Source organism: Pelodiscus sinensis, chromosome 28 (genome assembly GCF_049634645.1).
Source record: "Pelodiscus sinensis isolate JC-2024 chromosome 28, ASM4963464v1, whole genome shotgun sequence".
In the NCBI taxonomy this organism is placed as follows: domain Eukaryota; kingdom Metazoa; phylum Chordata; order Testudines; family Trionychidae; genus Pelodiscus; species Pelodiscus sinensis.
This window is the reverse complement of record NC_134738.1, coordinates 3,904,561-3,922,785: the sequence shown is the minus strand read 5'-3', so window position 1 is coordinate 3,922,785 and position 18,225 is coordinate 3,904,561. Positions and strand designations below refer to the sequence as shown.

At 62.8% G+C, this 18,225-nt stretch overlaps 1 protein-coding gene across 4 annotated transcripts in view; it reads right to left on the bottom strand.

The window, feature by feature from the left end:
- Window positions 1-18,225, bottom strand: part of KCNIP3 (potassium voltage-gated channel interacting protein 3) — an 84,203-nt gene that overhangs the window by 18,838 nt on the left and 47,140 nt on the right. The window contains exon 1 of one of the 4 annotated variants that reach the window (XM_075910720.1): window positions 6,889-7,615. The exons of the other annotated variants lie outside the window; for them this stretch is intronic. Coding sequence (XP_075766835.1) covers window positions 6,889-6,991 — 103 coding nt within the window. The 5' untranslated portion in view covers window positions 6,992-7,615. Of the gene's footprint in view, window positions 1-6,888; window positions 7,616-18,225 lie in introns of those variants that run through there. 4 annotated transcript variants of the gene reach the window in all.

Here is an 18,225-nt window from a genome sequence, read left to right as displayed (position 1 = left end):
GACGCCCCTCCAAAGGGAGTGAGTACACCGGGGTTCAGAGTGACGGTGACGCCCCTCCAAAGGGAGTGAGTACACCGGGGCTCAGAGTGACGGTGACGCCCCTCCAAAGGGAGTGAGTACACCGGGGCTCAGAGTGACGGTGACGCCCCTCCAAAGGGAGTGATTACACCGGGGTTCAGAGTGACGGTGACGCCCCTCCAAAGGGAGTGAGTACACCGGGGTTCAGAGTGACGGTGACGCCCCTCCAAAGGGAGTGAGTACACCGGGGTTCAGAGTGACGGTGACGCCCCTCCAAAGGGAGTGAGTACACCGGGGTTCAGAGTGACGGTGACGCCCCTCCAAAGGGAGTGAGTACACCGGGGTTCAGAGTGACGGTGACGCCCCTCCAAAGGGAGAGAGTACACCGGGGTTCAGAGTGACGGTGACGCCCCTCCAAAGGGAGTGAGTACACCGGGGTCAGAGTGACGGTGACGCCCCGCCAAAGGGAGTGAGTACACCGGGGTTCAGAGTGACGGAGGAAAGCGCCGGACACATCGGCTGACGTTTTGGCACCAAATTAACCCTGGGCGACATTGTTTCCCGTTAGCCCTGCAGGGCCAGCTCAGCGTGCTGAGATGAACCAGCAGGCCTGTACATTTCGTGCCACTTGCAGGACTTTTGCTGCCGGGGGGGCTGGAGGAAGCAGAAAGAAACCCAGGCCCCCCCCCCCGCCTGGCGGAATACCCCGCTGGCCACACAAGTCCACGAGAGCGGGGGCTTTGCAGCCTCCGTGAGATCAGGCCTCCTTCTTATGAGGAGCTAATGGCGGCTGTTTCAATGGCGCTACGCCAGCTACAGCACTGCCCCCCCACCCCGGGGTGCCATGAAAACAGAGCATCCCAGCTGCGTCCAGCAGGCCCCCGCCTGTAACCACTCTGGATAACACTGCTCAGCCCTTTTAATCAGCAGCCATCGAGATCGGGGGTCGCAAAGTCCCGGCCCACCTGCCGGCTGGAGACTGTGCAATTCAGCCCAGGACTTCTGGAGGGCTAGGGGGTGCCTGTCCGTTACTGGCCCCAAGCCCCGCCCCTTCCCACCCTTGCCCCGCCTTCTCCAGCTTTGGGGATCGCTGGAGGGGAGGGGGCTGGCACGGGGCAGCGGCGACAGGAGCTGCAGGGGAAGCGGCGCGCACTGGGCATGGCTGTCACCGCGCGGCACCAGGTTCCCCAAGTGCTATGGGGGGAGAGGGCGGGGCAATGGCAGAAAGGGGCGGGGCTTGAGGGACAGTAACAGACTGGCCCGCCGGGAGTCCGGGGCTGGATTGCATGATCTGGGACTGGCCTGCGGGCCGGGAGGTGGAGACCCCTGGCCTGGAGGGTTGCTTTGCAGTTGGGGCCCTGGCCTGGGACTCAGGGGATCTGGGGGCAGTTTGGGGCGATCTCACAGACTCCGCGTGAGCCTGGGCAAGTCGGTTTCTCTGCCTGTTTCCCCTTCTGCAAAATGGGGATAATCTGTTCTCTCTCTCTCGTCTTCGTTGCCTCCATTTAGGGCCCGATCTGAAGGCAGACGTCAGTGGGCTTTGGACGAAGCCCTTAGACTAACAACTGTATGGGGACAGTACGTGTCTGAGCAGTGCCTGGCTCAGAAGACAGCTGTGCAACGGGGAAGTTACCCCGTAAGGGCAGTACTGCCTAATGGTCAATCCAGCCCACCCTGCGGCTAGTTAAGAGCTGAAAGGGCCGATTCTGGACACAAGGATCTGGGAGCTATTCAGACAGAGGAAGCGGCGCTGGGAGTGAGAAGGGTTTGAGAGGGGAATTCTTGTTCCCGTTTCTTTAAGGGCCCGGGGCCAGGGTCCCGTCTCACCCAACCAACTGGGGCCAAGCTGGGAGACTGGGACCAGTTCCGTCTTCCCCACGGAAGCAGCAGAGAGCTGTCCAACCCTTGGATGAAGTGACGCCAAGTGAGGGAGAAGCTGGCTCCAACCCGACAGGCACCAGAAGCCCTTTTGCTTCTTTGGGGTAGTTTGTTATGGCCCCTTTTTAATAAACCAGCCCCAAGCACCAAGAGGGAGTTCTCCTTGGCTTCCCGAGAAGGGAAACTGAGGCAGAGAGCATGTGCAGCCCCACTCCCATTCAGCAGGGGGCGCTGCAGGGCAAGCACACCCTGCCACGCTCGTGCTACCTCAGCTGAACCGGGGGCACTAATGTCACCGCACCCAGGGGTGGCGCCCGGCCGTCATGGCCGCCACGTAACGGCGCCACGTGAACCTTCTGTGGGAGTAGCGCCACCCTGGCCCATTCCTTGGGCGGCCGGCGCTGCTCCGGTCTGCGGCCGCCCGCTCGCTGTAGGGTGAACAGCCTGGCGTCTCCCAGCCGGATTTGCACACGCTGGTGAGGCCGTGCGAGCCCCCAGTGCACGGGAAAGCAACCCATGGTGGCCGCCTCAGAAGCGGGATACTGGGCCGGCTGGGCCTGTGATTGGTTCCGTTGCCACTCGGCTCAGCTTCTCTACCGGAGCATCTTCCTTCCCCCCTGCCTGGCAGGACCTTGGGGCTCTTACCCTCCCCTCTGTCCCTGCGCCTGTCCACCTGCACCGTGACCACGCGCTCCGGCCGCTCCAATGCCCGTGGGTGCACGCCAGGCAGGCCCCTGCTTTCACACACAGACTGATGCTCACAGCGGAGACCCAGCCATCCAAAGAGGCCTTCCCATGCCGCCCTCCCCGGGCACTAGGTCACGGTGACAGCAGGGAGCCTGGGGGACTGTTTTCCCTGCACACCGCTTGCTCCTCCATAAAGAAGCCGCACAGCACGGCGTCCAGTCAGCTCATTTAACCCTGACAATGGGCTGTGCTGCTTTCTTCCAGCTCTATCCCTTGCATTGCTGTAACACGCACTGGACTGTATCCGCTACGCAAACACAGACTTGTGTGGATAAGCACAGGCACCTCAGGTAGAACCAAAGCCAGGATTCCGGTGCAATCCCAAACCCATACAAGGACGTATTTTTTCCTTCCAGAACATAGCTAGACTGTGGAACTCACCACCACTGGATGTGCACACGGGTGGCGAACTCTCATGCTTCAGGATTTAAGCCAAGCTCTTACAGCTAGGGGTCAGCAGGAGACTCTCCTAAGGGACCGATTCTCCCCCTGCAAGGTTTCTGGCTGCTTCCCCGGAAGAAGACGGTATTAGCCAAAGCAGCCCGAATTAGGTGGACCTGGAGTCTGATCCAATACAGCGGTGCCTGTGGTCCTCGCAGATTTGGGCTCTGTTTGACCATCAGGCCTTGCCCAGCTCACTTCACCTCCGTACCGGGGTTAATGATATTTTCCCACTTCACAGAGTGCAGGGGGTGCTGGTTCATAAAGGCCCTGACTCAGCTAAGCACGGAGCACGTTGGTTTCAGTGGTGCTTACCTGTGCCCATCAGTCTATTCCCAAGTCAGGGCCTGCAGGGCTCTGGGCTTGTCAAGTTCTCAGAGACCCTGACCAGACCAACAGCTCCGACCCCAAACACCCCCAGCCCCTGGGGAAGTTGAATTCCGGGTCTGAATTTCACAGCTCGGTTCTACTTCTATCTCCATCCCAGTCACAGCTATGAAGAATAAAGCTAACTTTGCAATGAGACGGATCAGTCCGAAGCGCCTCACTCAGGCTCAAAGGAGCAAGTGGTTCTCAGCCTGGCCAAACATCCAGTGGCAGGGAGTTCCACAGGCTAATTATGGGCTCTCATTTCAACTCCCAAGGCAGAGCAGACTGGACCTGGTTGCCACAGGATTATTGTTGGGCTCCAAGAGGGGCTGGCTATTTGTCTGAATAGCGAGAATAGACACAGAGAGAGTAATTAGAGCAGCCAGAGCTTGGGAGGGGACCTAGAAAACCTCTTGCTTCAAGCCAATCTCTTGCATTTAGGGACTTGAGGATACTTCATGGTGGTTACTGCAGGGTTTCGCCTGACAGTACGTGGGGCGTTCGGTTCTGGACACTGTCAAAGACGAGATGGGTCATGGATCTGGTCCTGGGTCCCTAAAACTCTGTCCCAGCCAATGTGCCACACACCCCCCAGCTGGAGAGCTGTGACTTTGGTGCCGGGAGGCTAGGACAGTAGGACAAAGGCCGGGAGGGGCTCGTTCCCTTAGGAACAGGGTGCTTAGGAGCAGCTACAAGATGTTCCCACATTGCCCTTCGCAGGGGGAGTCACTGGAGCATTTGCAGCCCAGGGACACACCCGCCTACCCAGCTGAGCAGAGCCCGATCCAGCTCTGCGGTGACTCTGGAACTGCACCCAAGACTGATTTCCATCGGGCGGGGCCCTTTGCCCCCGACTCGTGCCCCCTTACTCCCCCCCGCCGTGGCCAGGGGGGATTTTCCCACGCCATTCGAGCGCCCCGGGCGGAACCGAAGTGAGACGCAGACGGGGGAGTCACAGCCCCGCTGCAACCCGCTTTCCCGCCGCTCCGATCCTGGGGGAGCTCACGTCCCCCCGCCGGGCCCGCCGGCCTCGGTGCCTCCACGCCGTGTGCATTAATAAGTAATGCCCCGCAATGGAGTCCCACGACGGGCTCTGAGCTGAGTCAGGGGCCGACGTCACGGTCGCTTTCAATGGGATCTAACCCGCGCCGGAGACAGCCGCCGGCGCGGGGTGTGAAATGCACCCGGCTCACACAGCCCCCCCGGGTTTTCCTCTCTCCCTGCCCCACAAGGCGCCTCCCTCGGGGTCCAGCCGGAGAGGAGGGCACGGGGGACACGGCCTTCTCCGCCAGAGTTTCGCGGCGCTGGCAACCCTTCCCCCGGCCGAGGGTCTGGAGGGGTTTGATTCGGCGGGTGGGGGAATTCTGCATCCCGCCTCCTTGCCCTGTGATCAGAGCCGGACTCCAGGCTGAGATCCCCCAGAGCAAGGTCAGAGCGGGGCTGGGACGTGAGGCCGCGGTCCGGTGCCTTTTACCACCAGGGCAAACCGGCAGCGGCACCCACGACTCAGCAAGGGGCTGCTCTGCTGGCCTCTGCTCCGGTCCAGGGGCCGAGAGGGGGGCTCTGGGCATGCGGAGGGCTTAGCAAGCGTCTGTCTCCCTGCTCCCCACGCAGGCTGGGCTGGTGCCATGGAAGTGGTGCAGCGGGGAGCTGCAGAGCCGTGCCCTTGAGGGGTCGGATCCAGTTTCTCGAGTTCAGAGTCAAGCGAGCAGGTTTCGCTCCGTGGTTAATATTTCATGGGGGCCACGTGACGCCGAGGTGGCTCCGTGGAGCCTCCGGCGCCGGGCGCTGCGCTTTGCAGCAGAGCGGGGGATACAGAGAGGACTGTCCCGGGCTCGGGGCGGGGAATCAGCTCTGGAAACGGGGACTCCCCGCCGAGCAGCGAGAGACCCCGCAGGAGGGAGGGTTCCCCCGACACGCTGCTGTCACTAGTGCAAGTCACGTGCACGTGTAGCCCACTGGTGAGCAAGTGCCACAGACCTCCCATCCCGTGCCCGGCCCGGGCCAGCAGCTTCCAGAGGCCCTGGTTCAAACGCCGGCCAAGATGGAGGCCCTCACACCCGGGACAAGGAGTGTGGATTGCTCAAGAGACAGGCCCCTGCTCCGCCCCCAGGGGCACAGGCCCTGGGCCTCCCCAGCCACACGTGGGGGTCGCCCCGGGCTCCGGTGGACGTTTGCCAGCCTGCGGCAGGCCGGAGGTGTCTGAGGGCAAGGGGCACGGAGTGCCTGCCCCCTCCGGCTCCTCACACACTGACCCCCGGGGTGGGGGTGGGGGGGCTCTCCCTGGGCCCAAGCCTGGTGCTGGGAGCAGCCCCGGGGCAGGACCGTCCCTCACTCTGCAGGGGCAGGACTCATCTGCAGGCGGCTCCCGGAGCCGGGGGGGAACGGACCCTCCCCTGGCAGTGAAACGTCCAGCAGCTCCGGCCGGCAGGGCAACCCACAGACGGCGAGTGGGGCCAGGGGGCAGCCTAGGATCCAATTTCCCCTGGTCAGCCCCCTCCACGCATTGCCCCCCCATCCCTGGGGGGCTCCCCTTTCTCAGCTCTAGTGCAAACCTTCCCTCCCAGCAGCCTGGAGAGGCTGCAGAGCTGGGAGACGCTGCGGGGAGGGGGGGGGGAACCACAGCCCAGGCCCTGGGCAAAGACCAGCCCCTGTCCCTGTCCTCCCTCCCCAGGGAAGGGGGCTGGATGGGCTAAGGGGAGAACGTCAGGGGCGGGGGGCGGGGTACTGGGCTCCAGGCGCGGGGGGCCGGGTCGCAGAGCTGGGGTGGCTCCAGGCGGCAGGGGCAGGCAGGGCAGGGGGTCGGGGTACTGGGCTCCAGGCGGCAGGGGCAGGCAGGGCAGGGGGTCGGGGTACTGGGCTCCAGGCAGCAGGGGCAGGCAGGGCAGGGGGTCGGGTACTGGGCTCCAGGTGGCAGGGGCAGGCAGGGCAGGGGGTCGGGGTACTGGGCTCCAGGCGGCAGGGGCAGGCAGGGCAGGGGGTCGGGGTACTGGGCTCCAGGCAGCAGGGGCAGGCAGGGCAGGGGGTCGGGGTACTGGGCTCCAGGTGGCAGGGGCAGGCAGGGCAGGGGGTTGGGGTACTGGGCTCCAGGCAGCAGGGGCAGGCAGGGCAGGGGGTCGGGGTACTGGGCTCCAGGTGGCAGGGGCAGGCAGGGCAGGGGGTTGGGGTACTGGGCTCCAGGCGGCAGGGGCAGGCAGGGCAGGGGGTCGGGGTACTGGGCTCCAGGCAGCAGGGGCAGGCAGGGCAGGGGGTTGGGGTACTGGGCTCCAGGCGGCAGGGGCAGGCAGGGCAGGGGGTCGGGGTACTGGGCTCCAGGCGGCAGGGGCAGGCAGGACAGGGGGTCGGGGTACTGGGCTCCAGGCAGCAGGGGCAGGCAGGGCAGGGGGTCGGGGTACTGGGCTCCAGGCAGCAGTGGCAGGCAGGGCAGGGGGTTACCTTCCATGGACATCGGCTCCAGGATCCCGAACTGCTTGAGGACGGCGATGAAAAGCAGGATGACCACGGCCATGGCACAGAGTTCCATCCCCTGGATGCCCATGGCCGGCCAGTGTCCCGCGACGGGCGGCGCGGCGCTGGGGGCATGCGACTCACGCCCCCCGGGGCCAGCTCAGCTCCGCCAGCGCCCGCAACAAGAGCCCGGGGGCCAGGGAGCAGACGGGCCGCAGGAGCGAGCCCCAGGTCCCCCCCGGCACCTCACATCTCCGGGTCCTCGCTGGAGAGGGAGCGCCGAGTTATCTCCTCCGCCGGCTTTCCCGGGGCGGGCAGGCCCTGCCGGGGAGGGGGCCGCAGCAGCTGCCTTGGCAAAGCCCGGACTGCGAAGGACGCCAGAAACCAAACTTTCCAAACTTGGTGGAGCCAACTTTCCTAGCAGCAGAATCCCTCCTGCCGGGGACCCAGCTCGCTCGGCTGCTGCCAACTCCCGTCGCTCCAGCGAAGCTGTGATCCCGCAGCGCCCGTCCGTCCGCCCGTCCGTCTGGGAGGCTGCTTCGCGCAGCCGGGTCAGCAGGAGGTTCGGCGGGGCTCCCCCGGGCCTGGCGATGATGCACTGACGGATGGAGCATCCGCCCGGCGCCTCCGTCTCGCCTCTCCACAATGCCATTGGCTGCAGGGTGGCTATAAAATCCCTCACACGCCACCCCCCAGGCACACTCCCACCCGGAGACCTCGGCAAGGGGGAGGAGGCTGGCGCGGGGCCGGCCGCGGGGCAGCATTGATCCAGAGGAGGGAAGCGGGGCCCCAGCTGCCTCTCCCAGCCGTGCCGCCGGTCGCAGACAAGCAGCGGAGTCGGTTTGTGTGTCGGGAAGCTGCGGCCTGTGAGAGCAGCCTGGCAGGGAAGGTGACTCGGCAGGGCCGGGGCACGGAGCGCGCCGACCCGGGGCCCACGGGAGCCAGGCTGGAGCAAGGAAGCTCAGAATCCAGGCGGGCACCAGCGGCTGGATGCAACGCACGGGAGCGCGCGCAGCACAACCCAACCCCGGGGAGGGGCACCCCAGCCGATTGCTCCCGGTTGCAGTACAATCGGGGGACGCCCGCAGTGGCCCTGACTCCCCTGGAGTCCTGCCCGTTGGCACCGGCCCCGGAGCTCCCAACGCGCCCGGGCCCAGCCGTGCGGCTCCTGCCTCGGAGGGGACGGGAGTGCGGCAGCGGGGCGCCTGGGAGACAGAATCAGCCAGGCTCTCCCCAGGCTGCTGGGATTTTAGGGCTGCTTCTGCAAGGGCCACGCCCCGCCAGCCCAGGAGGGAACCGGCTGCGGAGGGTCTGTCACGGGTGGCGGCTGAAGCCAGGGCGGGGGAGGCAGGCCCAGAAGCCCGTCCCTACCGCCCGAGACCCCCGCCCATGCCGCTCACCCCACAGAAGGGGCAGCCCCCCCCACGCACGGGAGGCCTGTAGCCTTCTCCTGCCTCCCCCAGAGCAATGGGGGCTCACGGACCTGGCCTGCCCTGCCCCCCTCCCAGCATGGAGGGCAGGCCCTCGGGGAGCGCAGCCCCTTCCAGAGCATGGGAGGCAGGCAGGCTGCAGTGCAGGAGACTGGAGGAGCTGTGCTAAATGGGGGAGGCAGTTTGGAACGCCATTGCCTTCCCTGGCCTCCTACACCCTCCGCCCGTGGGGTCTGGGTGGGCCCAGGCACACACGCCTGCCTGCACACACCAGCTTGTCCTGGCTGACGTAGGGGCCCAGACAAATCTGCTAGCCTGGGGCACCATGGAAAACACGCAAAGAGTAGGAACATGCTATGCACACCCACACAAGGCACATGTGTGTTCACGTGTGCCATACATGTTCACGTGCGATAAACATTCATATTTGCCATGTGTGTTCACAAGTGCTACGTACAGTCACATGTGCCTTGCGTGTTTACATGTGCCGTGCATGTTCATGCATGTCGTAAACATGTGTTCACATGTGCCATAAACACTCACGTGTGCCACGCGTGTGCACACGTGTTCACTCTGGCGAACATTCACATGTGCCATGTGTGTTCATGTGGGCCATGTGCATCCACATAGAAGAATAGAATCATAGCACGGGAAGAGACCTCAGGAGACATCCAGTCCAGCCCCCTGCCCAAGGCAGGACCAACCCCAACTCAATCAACCCAGCCAGGGCTTTGTCAAGCTGGGACTTCAAAACCTTTAGGGATGGAGATTCCACCCCTCCCTAGGGAACCCATCCCAGCGCTTCCCCACCCGTCTAGGGAAATAGGTTTTCTTAATATTCAACCTGGACCTCTCCCACTGCAACTTGAGCCCATTGCTCCTTGTTCTGCCATCTGCCCCCACTGAGAACAGCCTCTCGCCAGCCTCTTGGAACCTTCCTGCAGGACGCTGCTCTCAAATCCCCCCTCAGTCTTCTCCTCTGCAGAATAAATAGCCCAAGTCCCTCAGCCTCTCCTCATAGGTCATGTGCTCCAGCCCCCGAATCATTTTGGTTTCCCGCCGCTGGACCCTCTCCAATGCGCCCACATCCTTTCTGTAATGGGGGGGTCTCAGAACCAGATGCAATACTCCAGATGTGGCCTCCCCAGGACCAAATAAAGGGGAATAATCACATCTCTGGATCTGCTGGCCATGCTCCTCCTAATGCCCCTAATATGCCATTAGCCTTCTTGGCTACAAGGGCCCCCTGTTGACTCACATCCAGCTTCTCCTCCACTGTAACCCCCAGGGCCTTTTCTGCAGAACTGCTGCTTAGCCAGTCGGTCCCCAGCCTGTAACAGTTCTTGGGATTCTTCCGTCCCAAGGGCAGGACTCTGCACTTGGCCTTGTTGAACCTCATCAGATTTCTTTTGGCTCAATCCTCTAATCTGCCTAGGTCACTCTGGACCCGATCCCTGCCTCTCCCCCCAGCTTAGTGTCATCCGCAACCATGTGTGTTCACACACGCCATAAACATTCACACATGCCATACATGTTCACATGTGTTGTGCATGTTCACACATGTCATAAACATGCATATATGCCATGTGTACGCACACGTCATAAAAGTCACATGTGCCATGCATGTTCACACGACAAACATTCACATGTGCCATGCGTGTTCACACGTGCATCAGGAGTCAAGGCCAGGCTAACAAAGTGACAGGACTCGACGGGGGCCCACAAGGGGAAGGCGGCCTATCCGGAGGCAAAGGGGGTGTTAGCAGGGAGCTGGGTAGCACGAGGGGCCCTAGGATGCTGCCACCCCCAGAAGTCTCAGGTGCTGCGCAGTGCCCGCCGCCCCGCGTTCAATGTGGCGCGAGACGATCAGTTCTGGCAGGCGCTTGGGTGAGAGCCCGGCCCCCCGCCCCCGGCGCCCGTCTCCAGGGCCGGCCTCACCACGAGGTGAACTGAGGCGGCCACCTCAGGTGCCAGACTGGGGGGGGGGGACGCCTCTAGGACCCAGAGAATCGAGACCTTTCAAAGTTTGGGCCCAAGCAAGGGGGCAGGGTGGCTCCCCGCCTCAGGGGCCAAAATGTGGTGGGCCGCCCTGCCCGTCTCTGCGTCCGGTTTACCCTGCAGCGGGCCGGGCTCTGTCCCCACTCTCGTCCCGGCGCCAGCGGGGCCCTGCAGGCAGGACGGAAGCTCCTGCAAGGGAAGCCGAGCTCCTGATTCATGGGAGGGGGCCTCACCGGGCCCCCGCTCCTCACACGGGAAGTGAGGCTGCAGGGGACCAAGGAGGGCCCCATTGCTCCAGGTCTCCTTGCACAGCGGGGTGATGGCGCCACCCTCGGCGCTCAGCTCTAGGCACCGTGGGCAGGGCCGGCGGGTGCAGGCCCAGCTGGGGAAGGCAGCTGAAGCCCCGCCCCTTCCGTCCGAGGCCACACCCCTTCAGCAACCTGTCTCTCCCTGGAGCCACGCCCGGACTATCCCAGTCCGATCCTTTCGGGCCACCTGGAGGGCTGGGGCTGCCGCACTGCAGCCCTGGCCCCAGCCTCCCCTGGCAGCCAGGGAGCCGGGCTACCATGCTGCAGCCCCCGCCAGGTACGTCGCCTGTGCATGGCGATCGGGCTGCAGAGCTACGAACCTGCCGGCGTCTGTAACCTCGCCCGCTAGCGAGATTGTCCCTGCTTGGGACACGGAGGAACGAGCAAAAGAGTTTGCCCCTGGGAATCACTGCCCTTCCCCTCCCCTCCCCTCCCTGCAGGGTGGCGCAGCAGTCGGCACCCTCCACCCCAGAGGTGGCTGCATTTCAGGGGCACTGCCCAGAGCTGCAGATCACACCTATGCCGTGATTACACCACAGAATTTCCATAGCAGGCAGCCATGCAACTCTGGCATCAAAGCCCCAGGGGGTTTATATCCGCAGGGCGACTCAACTTTGGACGCCCCGGGGGCCACAATGATTCTCACAGCACATGCCGAGGGCTGCAACTGAAGTGGGGTTGCAGATACATGCAAATATATATGTAAATATATGCAAATAGCTTCTTTCACACAATGCACCTCCTCCCTGGGGGCTGGAAATGCCGACACCCTGGACTCCTCTGTTCCAGACAGCCCGTCCGCTTGCGTCTTTCAGTGCTCACCCCGCCTGGGAGACGCCTCGCTGCTGTGGAGCGTGGTCCCAGTGGAGGCCGTGTTCAAAGGATCCTAACCACCCGCGAACCCGAACTGCCCCGTGGGCCGCAAACAAACGGGCCACATGCGGCCCGTAGGTTAAGTAACCCTGCTTCAGGCCTTTTTAGCATGGAGCGGTTTGGTAATACTTCATTTAGGACACGATTCCGCCAATATGCAAATAAGATTAATCAAAATCAATGGGACACACACATGCTTCAAACTAGGCTGAATGGCAGAGCCACGACCATAAAAATGAACCCCTTTTTGACCTCTTTCCCTCTGCCATCCAGTGGCAGGGAGTTCCACGGGTTAATTCCACACATGGCAGAGTAACAGCCAGTCACAGCTTGCATCGTGTTTGCCTCCTAACCAGCCCCTTGTGTTAGACGGGAAGGCAAATCAGAGTGTCTGGCTGAACTTTTCTAAGCCAGTTATCATTTCAGATTTGTCTAGCACTGCATCCCTTATTCTGCCCCTGCCCAAGCTGGCTGGTCCTTTCCCATCCTGCAGCCTGACAGCTGCAAAGTGCAAACGATTGTTATGGCCCCCTGGCCCCTTTCCCTACGCTGCAGGCCTGGCCGTGTCCCTCCCCGCATTCGCCAGCTAATCGCGCACTTAGCATCTGAGCCCCCACAGGCACAGTCTGGGGCTGGCAGTTCACCCCCTCCCCACACATCCCCCCTCCCGGGAAATCCGCTTGCACAGGACAAAGCCTGGAGCAACTCCCCACGCACACGGCGCTATAAACAAGACATTGATCCCTGTTTCTCTCAATGTAAAATATTAAAGACGTTTAAATGGCTAAAAGCACCAGCCTCCAATCCGCTCCAAGCCAGGCTGCATTAGCAGCTGCAGCGCCCCATGGGTTTAATGGCTGGGGCACGCCAGCTACTCCCCCCAAAATCCTGCCAGGGGCTCGGGTTCTTTTTTCTGCTGAGACCGAGAGCTTCACCTAAGGTACGTCTACCCTGTGCCCATCGCTCAAAACGAGAGACCCAATTTGCGCTACGATTCTTTTCTGAAATAGGCTATTTCTAAAGTTGGCGCGTCTACACGGCACCAAATATCAAAGTAAAGCGCTCTTGCGAGACACCCCTTATTCCTCGTGGAACCAAGTCTGCAGGGACGCCGAAATAGCGCGTCCACTATATTTCGAAATAGCGGATGTGTTCAAAAGACACGGGGAGGGGGGAGAGGTAGCTATTTCGGGATCCCTCTGGTATCCGGAAATAGCATTGCAGTGTAGACGTAGCCTCAGAGACTTGGCCAAAGGCTGGTTGGGGCGGAGGTTCGTCTGCACCTGGCAGAGCAGGATGGGAGAAGCAACCAGTAACGCACAGGAGAGTCCAGGAGGCTGGTCTCACTTACGCTAACGTGGTCTGACCGCGGGCAGCTTTCTGGGAACGGGCTGGTTTAGGAGCCCCACATCTGCCCTGCTCAGTCCCCAGTGTGGCCAGAGTGCCCCGAAGGGCCGTTGAGAAGCAGAACGCAGGTTGGTGCAGCCTTGGGGTTGCTCTGAATTATGCCGGAGGCCAAGCCAGGCTCTGAACAGCCTCCAAACACGGGGAGGCCAAATGTGGCTTGAAGCCCCCTGCCCGGCCCCTCCCCCCTGCCCCAAGCTCTGGATTGGGGTCTGAGAGACAGGCCCATGGAGTCTGGCCGGGGCTGGGCAGGCCGGGCCAGGCCAGCAGGAAGTGTGTTGCTCACAGATGCAGCGGTAGGTGCTGTCCCGTGGCCACCAGATGCCGGCGTCCGGCCTGGGGGGGGCTGGGCCGTTCGGGAACCAGTGCCCCTTGGGGACTGGGCTGACTCCGGCACTGAGCACAATTCCGCCAGCCCTTGGCTGAGGCCACGTCCCCTCCTGTCTGCTCCCTCCCGACTCCCACCGCGCCCCTCAGCCAACCGCAGCAGGGAGGGGGCGGCACAGCCAGTGCACGAGCTCGGTGGGGCTGGGGGGATCCTCTTCCTTGGGGGTCGCTCACCTCCCCCACCACCTGGTTCTCCATCTGCTCAACACAAACCTTTCCGCAGACCCCCAGCCACCCACCCGTAATGACAAAATGGGTGCAGGAGGGGTGGGGGTGCGGGGTCCAGCCAGGAGGGAGGGGGCAGGAGCAGGCTGAGGGCCGGGGGTCTGGGAGGGAGGGTGTGGAAGAGCAATGGGGCTGTGGGGTCTGGGTCTGAGGGGGGCGCTTACCTGGGTCCGCGTCATTCACCACTCCCAGGCCCCGCCCCCCACTGCTCCTATTGGCTGTAATTCCAGCCAATGGGTGCAGCAGGGAAAGCCTCCAGGTGAGTGGTTTCCTGCGCTGCCGTTCAGCAGCAGCACATGGAGCTGCCTCCTCGCCCCGTGATCCGGACCGGCCTGCGAGGCTCCCCCGGCCCAGGGGAAGCTGGAGCTGGCACTCCAATCTCACAGAGGGGGCGGGGCTGGAGCTGCGGGGGGGTTTGAGCCCCGAGCCTGCAGCCCCCCTGGAGGATGCTCGTGGACCACACTTCGAGAACCCCTGGACAAGGCGGGGTGGGGAGCATGGCAAAGGGCTGACGCGCAGGGCAGGGGGCCAGGCTCCGGGATCCAGACGGCACACAGTCTGCAAAATACCCCTCTGTGGATCCCTTCCAAGGGGGGCACCAAGAGCCCCCCAGGGGCGGGCGGCAGAGCCGACCCCGGGGGCTGGGAGCAGCGCCGGGAAAGGGGCTGGTGGGGCCCCGGGGAGGGAAGCGAGAGACACCCGGAGGGGCCTGGCGGCGGGTGTGAGCTCAGGGGCCAGGCCCCGTGGGAGCCAGCGCTCTGAGGCCAGGCCGCTGGATCCGCCGCGCTGGTGGTTTCTTTAGGAAGCGTGGGAAGGGGAAAAGCCGCTGTGGAGAGACAGACTCGCATCCCTCCCCCCCTCTGCCCACGCCACAGACTCCTGGCAAAGCCGAAGCCCTGGCCGCAGGGCGCTGGCACACGCCACTTCCGGGGCCAGAGCCCATCCGGCGGCTCCCTGCTGCTGCGCTCATCCCGGCCTGTTCTCAGACCCCCCCGGGAATCTCCCCAGCTTCTCAGCCAGCCCCCCAGCCCATGCGCCCTGGGACCCGAGCAGGTCACGACAGCAGACTCCTCAGGGGCGTCGACACGGCAAAGAGACACCCCAGGCCCCGAATCTCAGCCCAGTGGCCTGATGGAAAAGCCGCGTGGCCACTCCGGCTGGAACTCGGCTCTGACATGCAGCCGGGCGAGGGCCCAGTGCCCGGGGACCAGCCAGTGGGATTCCTGCACTGCTAGTTTTACTCTCCTGCCGGGCTCGGCCCTGTGGTGCAGCAGAGAGAGGGAATGGGCCCTGAATACGCCAGCAAGGCCTGAGATCACAGGCTCCAATCCAGGCAGACTCCTAACTGCCTCGTCTGAGTCGGGGTTTACTCCGGCGGCTTTGGCCAGCATCCACCCCGGCCTGGCACGTCCCTTGTTCCCTAGCTGCCGCCCTCCGGCCCAGAAGTGGCTGCATTTCAGCAGTACTATAGGGACAGCGTCCGAAAAGCACACTGGGACAAGGAGTAGAGAAAGGCAATAGGGCCTAGTGGAGAGAATCCTGGACTACCCAGGAGACTTGGTTCTGGTCCCTGCTCAGCCACAGGCCTGCTGGGTGACTTTGGGGCAAGGCTCCGCACCTCCCTGTGCTTCCTCCCTCCCTGCCATCTGATCCAGTCAGACCGTAATCGCCTTCAGGCAGAGACCGTCTCGCTCTATGTGTCTGTACAGCTCCTAGCGTAATGGGCCCTGCTCGCCAAGCGCCACTGGAGCACCCATAGAAAAGTGGGTTCACTATTTTAGGCGCCATGCTGGGTTCTCCAGTCCCAGACCTCCTTCTCCTTTAGGTCCCCGGCTCCGGGTGCCAAAGGGACGGGGGTGTCAGTAGTAAAAGCCCTCACGCTGGCCTGGCGTTTGCACTGAGATGGAGGAGCAGGCTGGCTCCTAACGATGCTCAGGGACCGGTCCAGCTCCTGCGTGCGCTCCAAAGGCCAGCGCCCTGGGCGGCTAAGAAGCCAGCGCGCCGGCCTCTCCTGTTCGGGCTGCGCTGCCTGAGCCATGGGGAGGTTCCTAAATAGGAGACCTCCATCCGCTAGTCCTTCAGCCAGGGGGGTCTCTAGCACCTTGGCAAAGGGGATAGTGGAGCCAGGATGGAACCACTGGTCGACCGCCCCTCCCCCCCATGCATCGTGCATATAACAACCCCCCCTCCCCGCCCCGACCCCAGTCTAGCAGCTTTGCAGCAAGGCCCTGGATTTGCCTGCATCAGTCGGCTTCGGAATCCCTCCCGGCAGAGCACGGAGAAGCCATGGGGCAGGTTCGTCCTTGCTCCCAGCCTTAGGGCACCGAGGGGAGGGTGGGGTTCTCAGGAAGCCCCCCCCCCGCCTCTGGCCATCCAGCTGCCCGCTGGCCCGTGAGACTCTGGAGATGGGGCTGCGGGGAGGGAGGCGCTGATGGATGGGCCATTACAGGGCTTGGCGGCTCAGTCTGCATGAGCCGTGAAGGACTCAGCTGATTAGCTGAACCGCATCCAAGGAATTTCTCGCCCTTCCCCACTCCCCTTCCACCTGACCCAACATCCTTCTCTGCATCCTCCCCCGGCCCTGCACCTCCTCACGGGAAAGTCGCTTCCCCTCTCCCCTAACCGCCCTGGGGATGGGCGGGGCTTGGCTGGGGGGAGGTGCTGAAGGGGCGGGGCCTCAGAGGGAAGGGGCGGGGCTCAGGCTTGCCTTCCCCAGCTGGGCCTTCCCCTGCCGCCCATGCCCTCGGGGTCCTTGTGTTGCTGCTCCAGCCAGATGCCACGTCTAACCGCTTGGCCAGCCCGGGACCAGGGCGTATGGACGTGAGCCGCAAAGCCGCTCCCCTGCCGGGGATGATTGAGTCGGGGCTGGTCCTGCTTTGGGCAGGGGGCTGGACTCGATGCCTCCTGCGGTCTCTGCCAGCCCCGGGATTCTCTGCTCTCTGATCACACACGATGCTCGACGGGCGGCGGCACAGAGGGAAGCTGCCCCCTTCCTCGCATACGGTTCCCGATACATGATGAGCCTGGGGCGCAGCCAGCCCAGCAGGCTGCAGGCCTTGTCGGAGCTGGAGAAAGTCTGGGGACCGGGAAGGAAGGCGATGCCCCTGATGCAACGCGGGACCCCTGTCCCCTCCACACAGACCCTGCAATGACGACGAAGGCCTGGCCTGGCCGGCGGGAAAGGCCTCCGGGGCTGGCCCAAGCGCTGGGAAGGCCGCCCGGCACAGCACCGTGGGGAACGCCTTCTTGCAAAAAGCTCTGAGATCCCCGAGGAAGGGCAGGAGCCCGGGTGCAGGCAGGTAGGACCCAGTGCAAGGCTGCCTCCCCCCCCAACCGCTCTGCAGTCTGCCCTGCAGGAGAGCCCCCCGCGGGCCAAAGAAAGGTCACGGCAGCCCTGGGAGTTTGGGGCACCCAGCAGGCTGGCAGGAGAGGAGAGAGACCCCCAGTCTCTGGCCCAGCTGCCAGTCACAGGACGGGGAGCGCCCTTGGCACGTGATGCTGCAGATTCCCCCAAACAGCTGTAACTTAGAGCCGCCCCAAGGCCGCTCGGTCTAATTCACGCCGTCGCCAAAGCAGCGCCTCCCAACAGCCCCAAATCTGGGCAGCAAAGAAGGGGCTTAAGCCTTTGGACCCTCTTCAGAATGGGCACCAGCCCCGAGCCCCGTGGGCTGCGCAAGGACAATTTCCCACCGTGCGAAGCGCAAGATCCCTTTGCAGATGCTTCTCCTAAGCGTCGGGTCCTGCCGCCACAGATATTTTGACTCTAAATTAACAGCGAGCAATCAGGAAAGAGGCTTGGGCTTCCTGGCACACAGCTCCGGGGACTGCTCCCTCGCCTCTGGGGCAGGACATAAAAGCAAGCAAAGTGTTAGGCTGCGTAAGAAAGCAGAGAAGGAACTGTAGGGACCTTTGCAGCCTGTCCTGGGATTAATCACCCAGGGGCAGCAGGGATCACCCCAGTTTAAACAGGGCGCAGCAGCAGAGGCTCAGAGGAAGACGGCAATTGTACGGGAGGTGGGGAAATCACCACCAGAGAGAGATTGAAAAGTCGGGTCTGTGAGAGGGTTCATAAGAGAGGCCAGGGTAGAAATCTATCCAATAAAATGTAACATCGAGCACTGATAAGGCGCTTTGCAGTGGTCGATCTCAACATGCGTCTATAGAGCAATGAGATTCCCCCAAACAGGTGACTTTAGGTAAGTCACCGTGCTTCAGGGGAAACTGAGGCAGGGTGACTTACCTAAAGTCACTAAGGAGGCCAGTGGAAGAGCTGGGAATAAAATCCAAATATCCCAAGCAGCCCAGTGCTGTGCCCATGAGGCTAAAGGGCACCTCTTTCTCCTCTCTCGTAATACAAGAATGGTTGGAAGGGAATCGGCCTCCACTTTCCCATTGAGAAAAGCAGCTGCTAGTTTGCACAGCTGCATTGTTAACCTGCAGAACTCTCCGCCGCGAGAGCTCAGCGAGTCGGAAGAGCCAAAGAACAACACTCCCCAGCTCCTGTGTTGCGCTCTTCATCAGCAGATGGCAAAGTGCTTTCAAAGGATTAGACACGTCTGACTGCTAACGAGCTACAAGCGCAGGGAAGGAGAGAGACATGCTGATGCGTCAGGGCATAGGCCCCTAGACTGTAAGATCTTGTGATATGATTTTCTGGTACCCAACCCAATGTGTCCCTCCTGGCTTCAAGGCACTGTCAT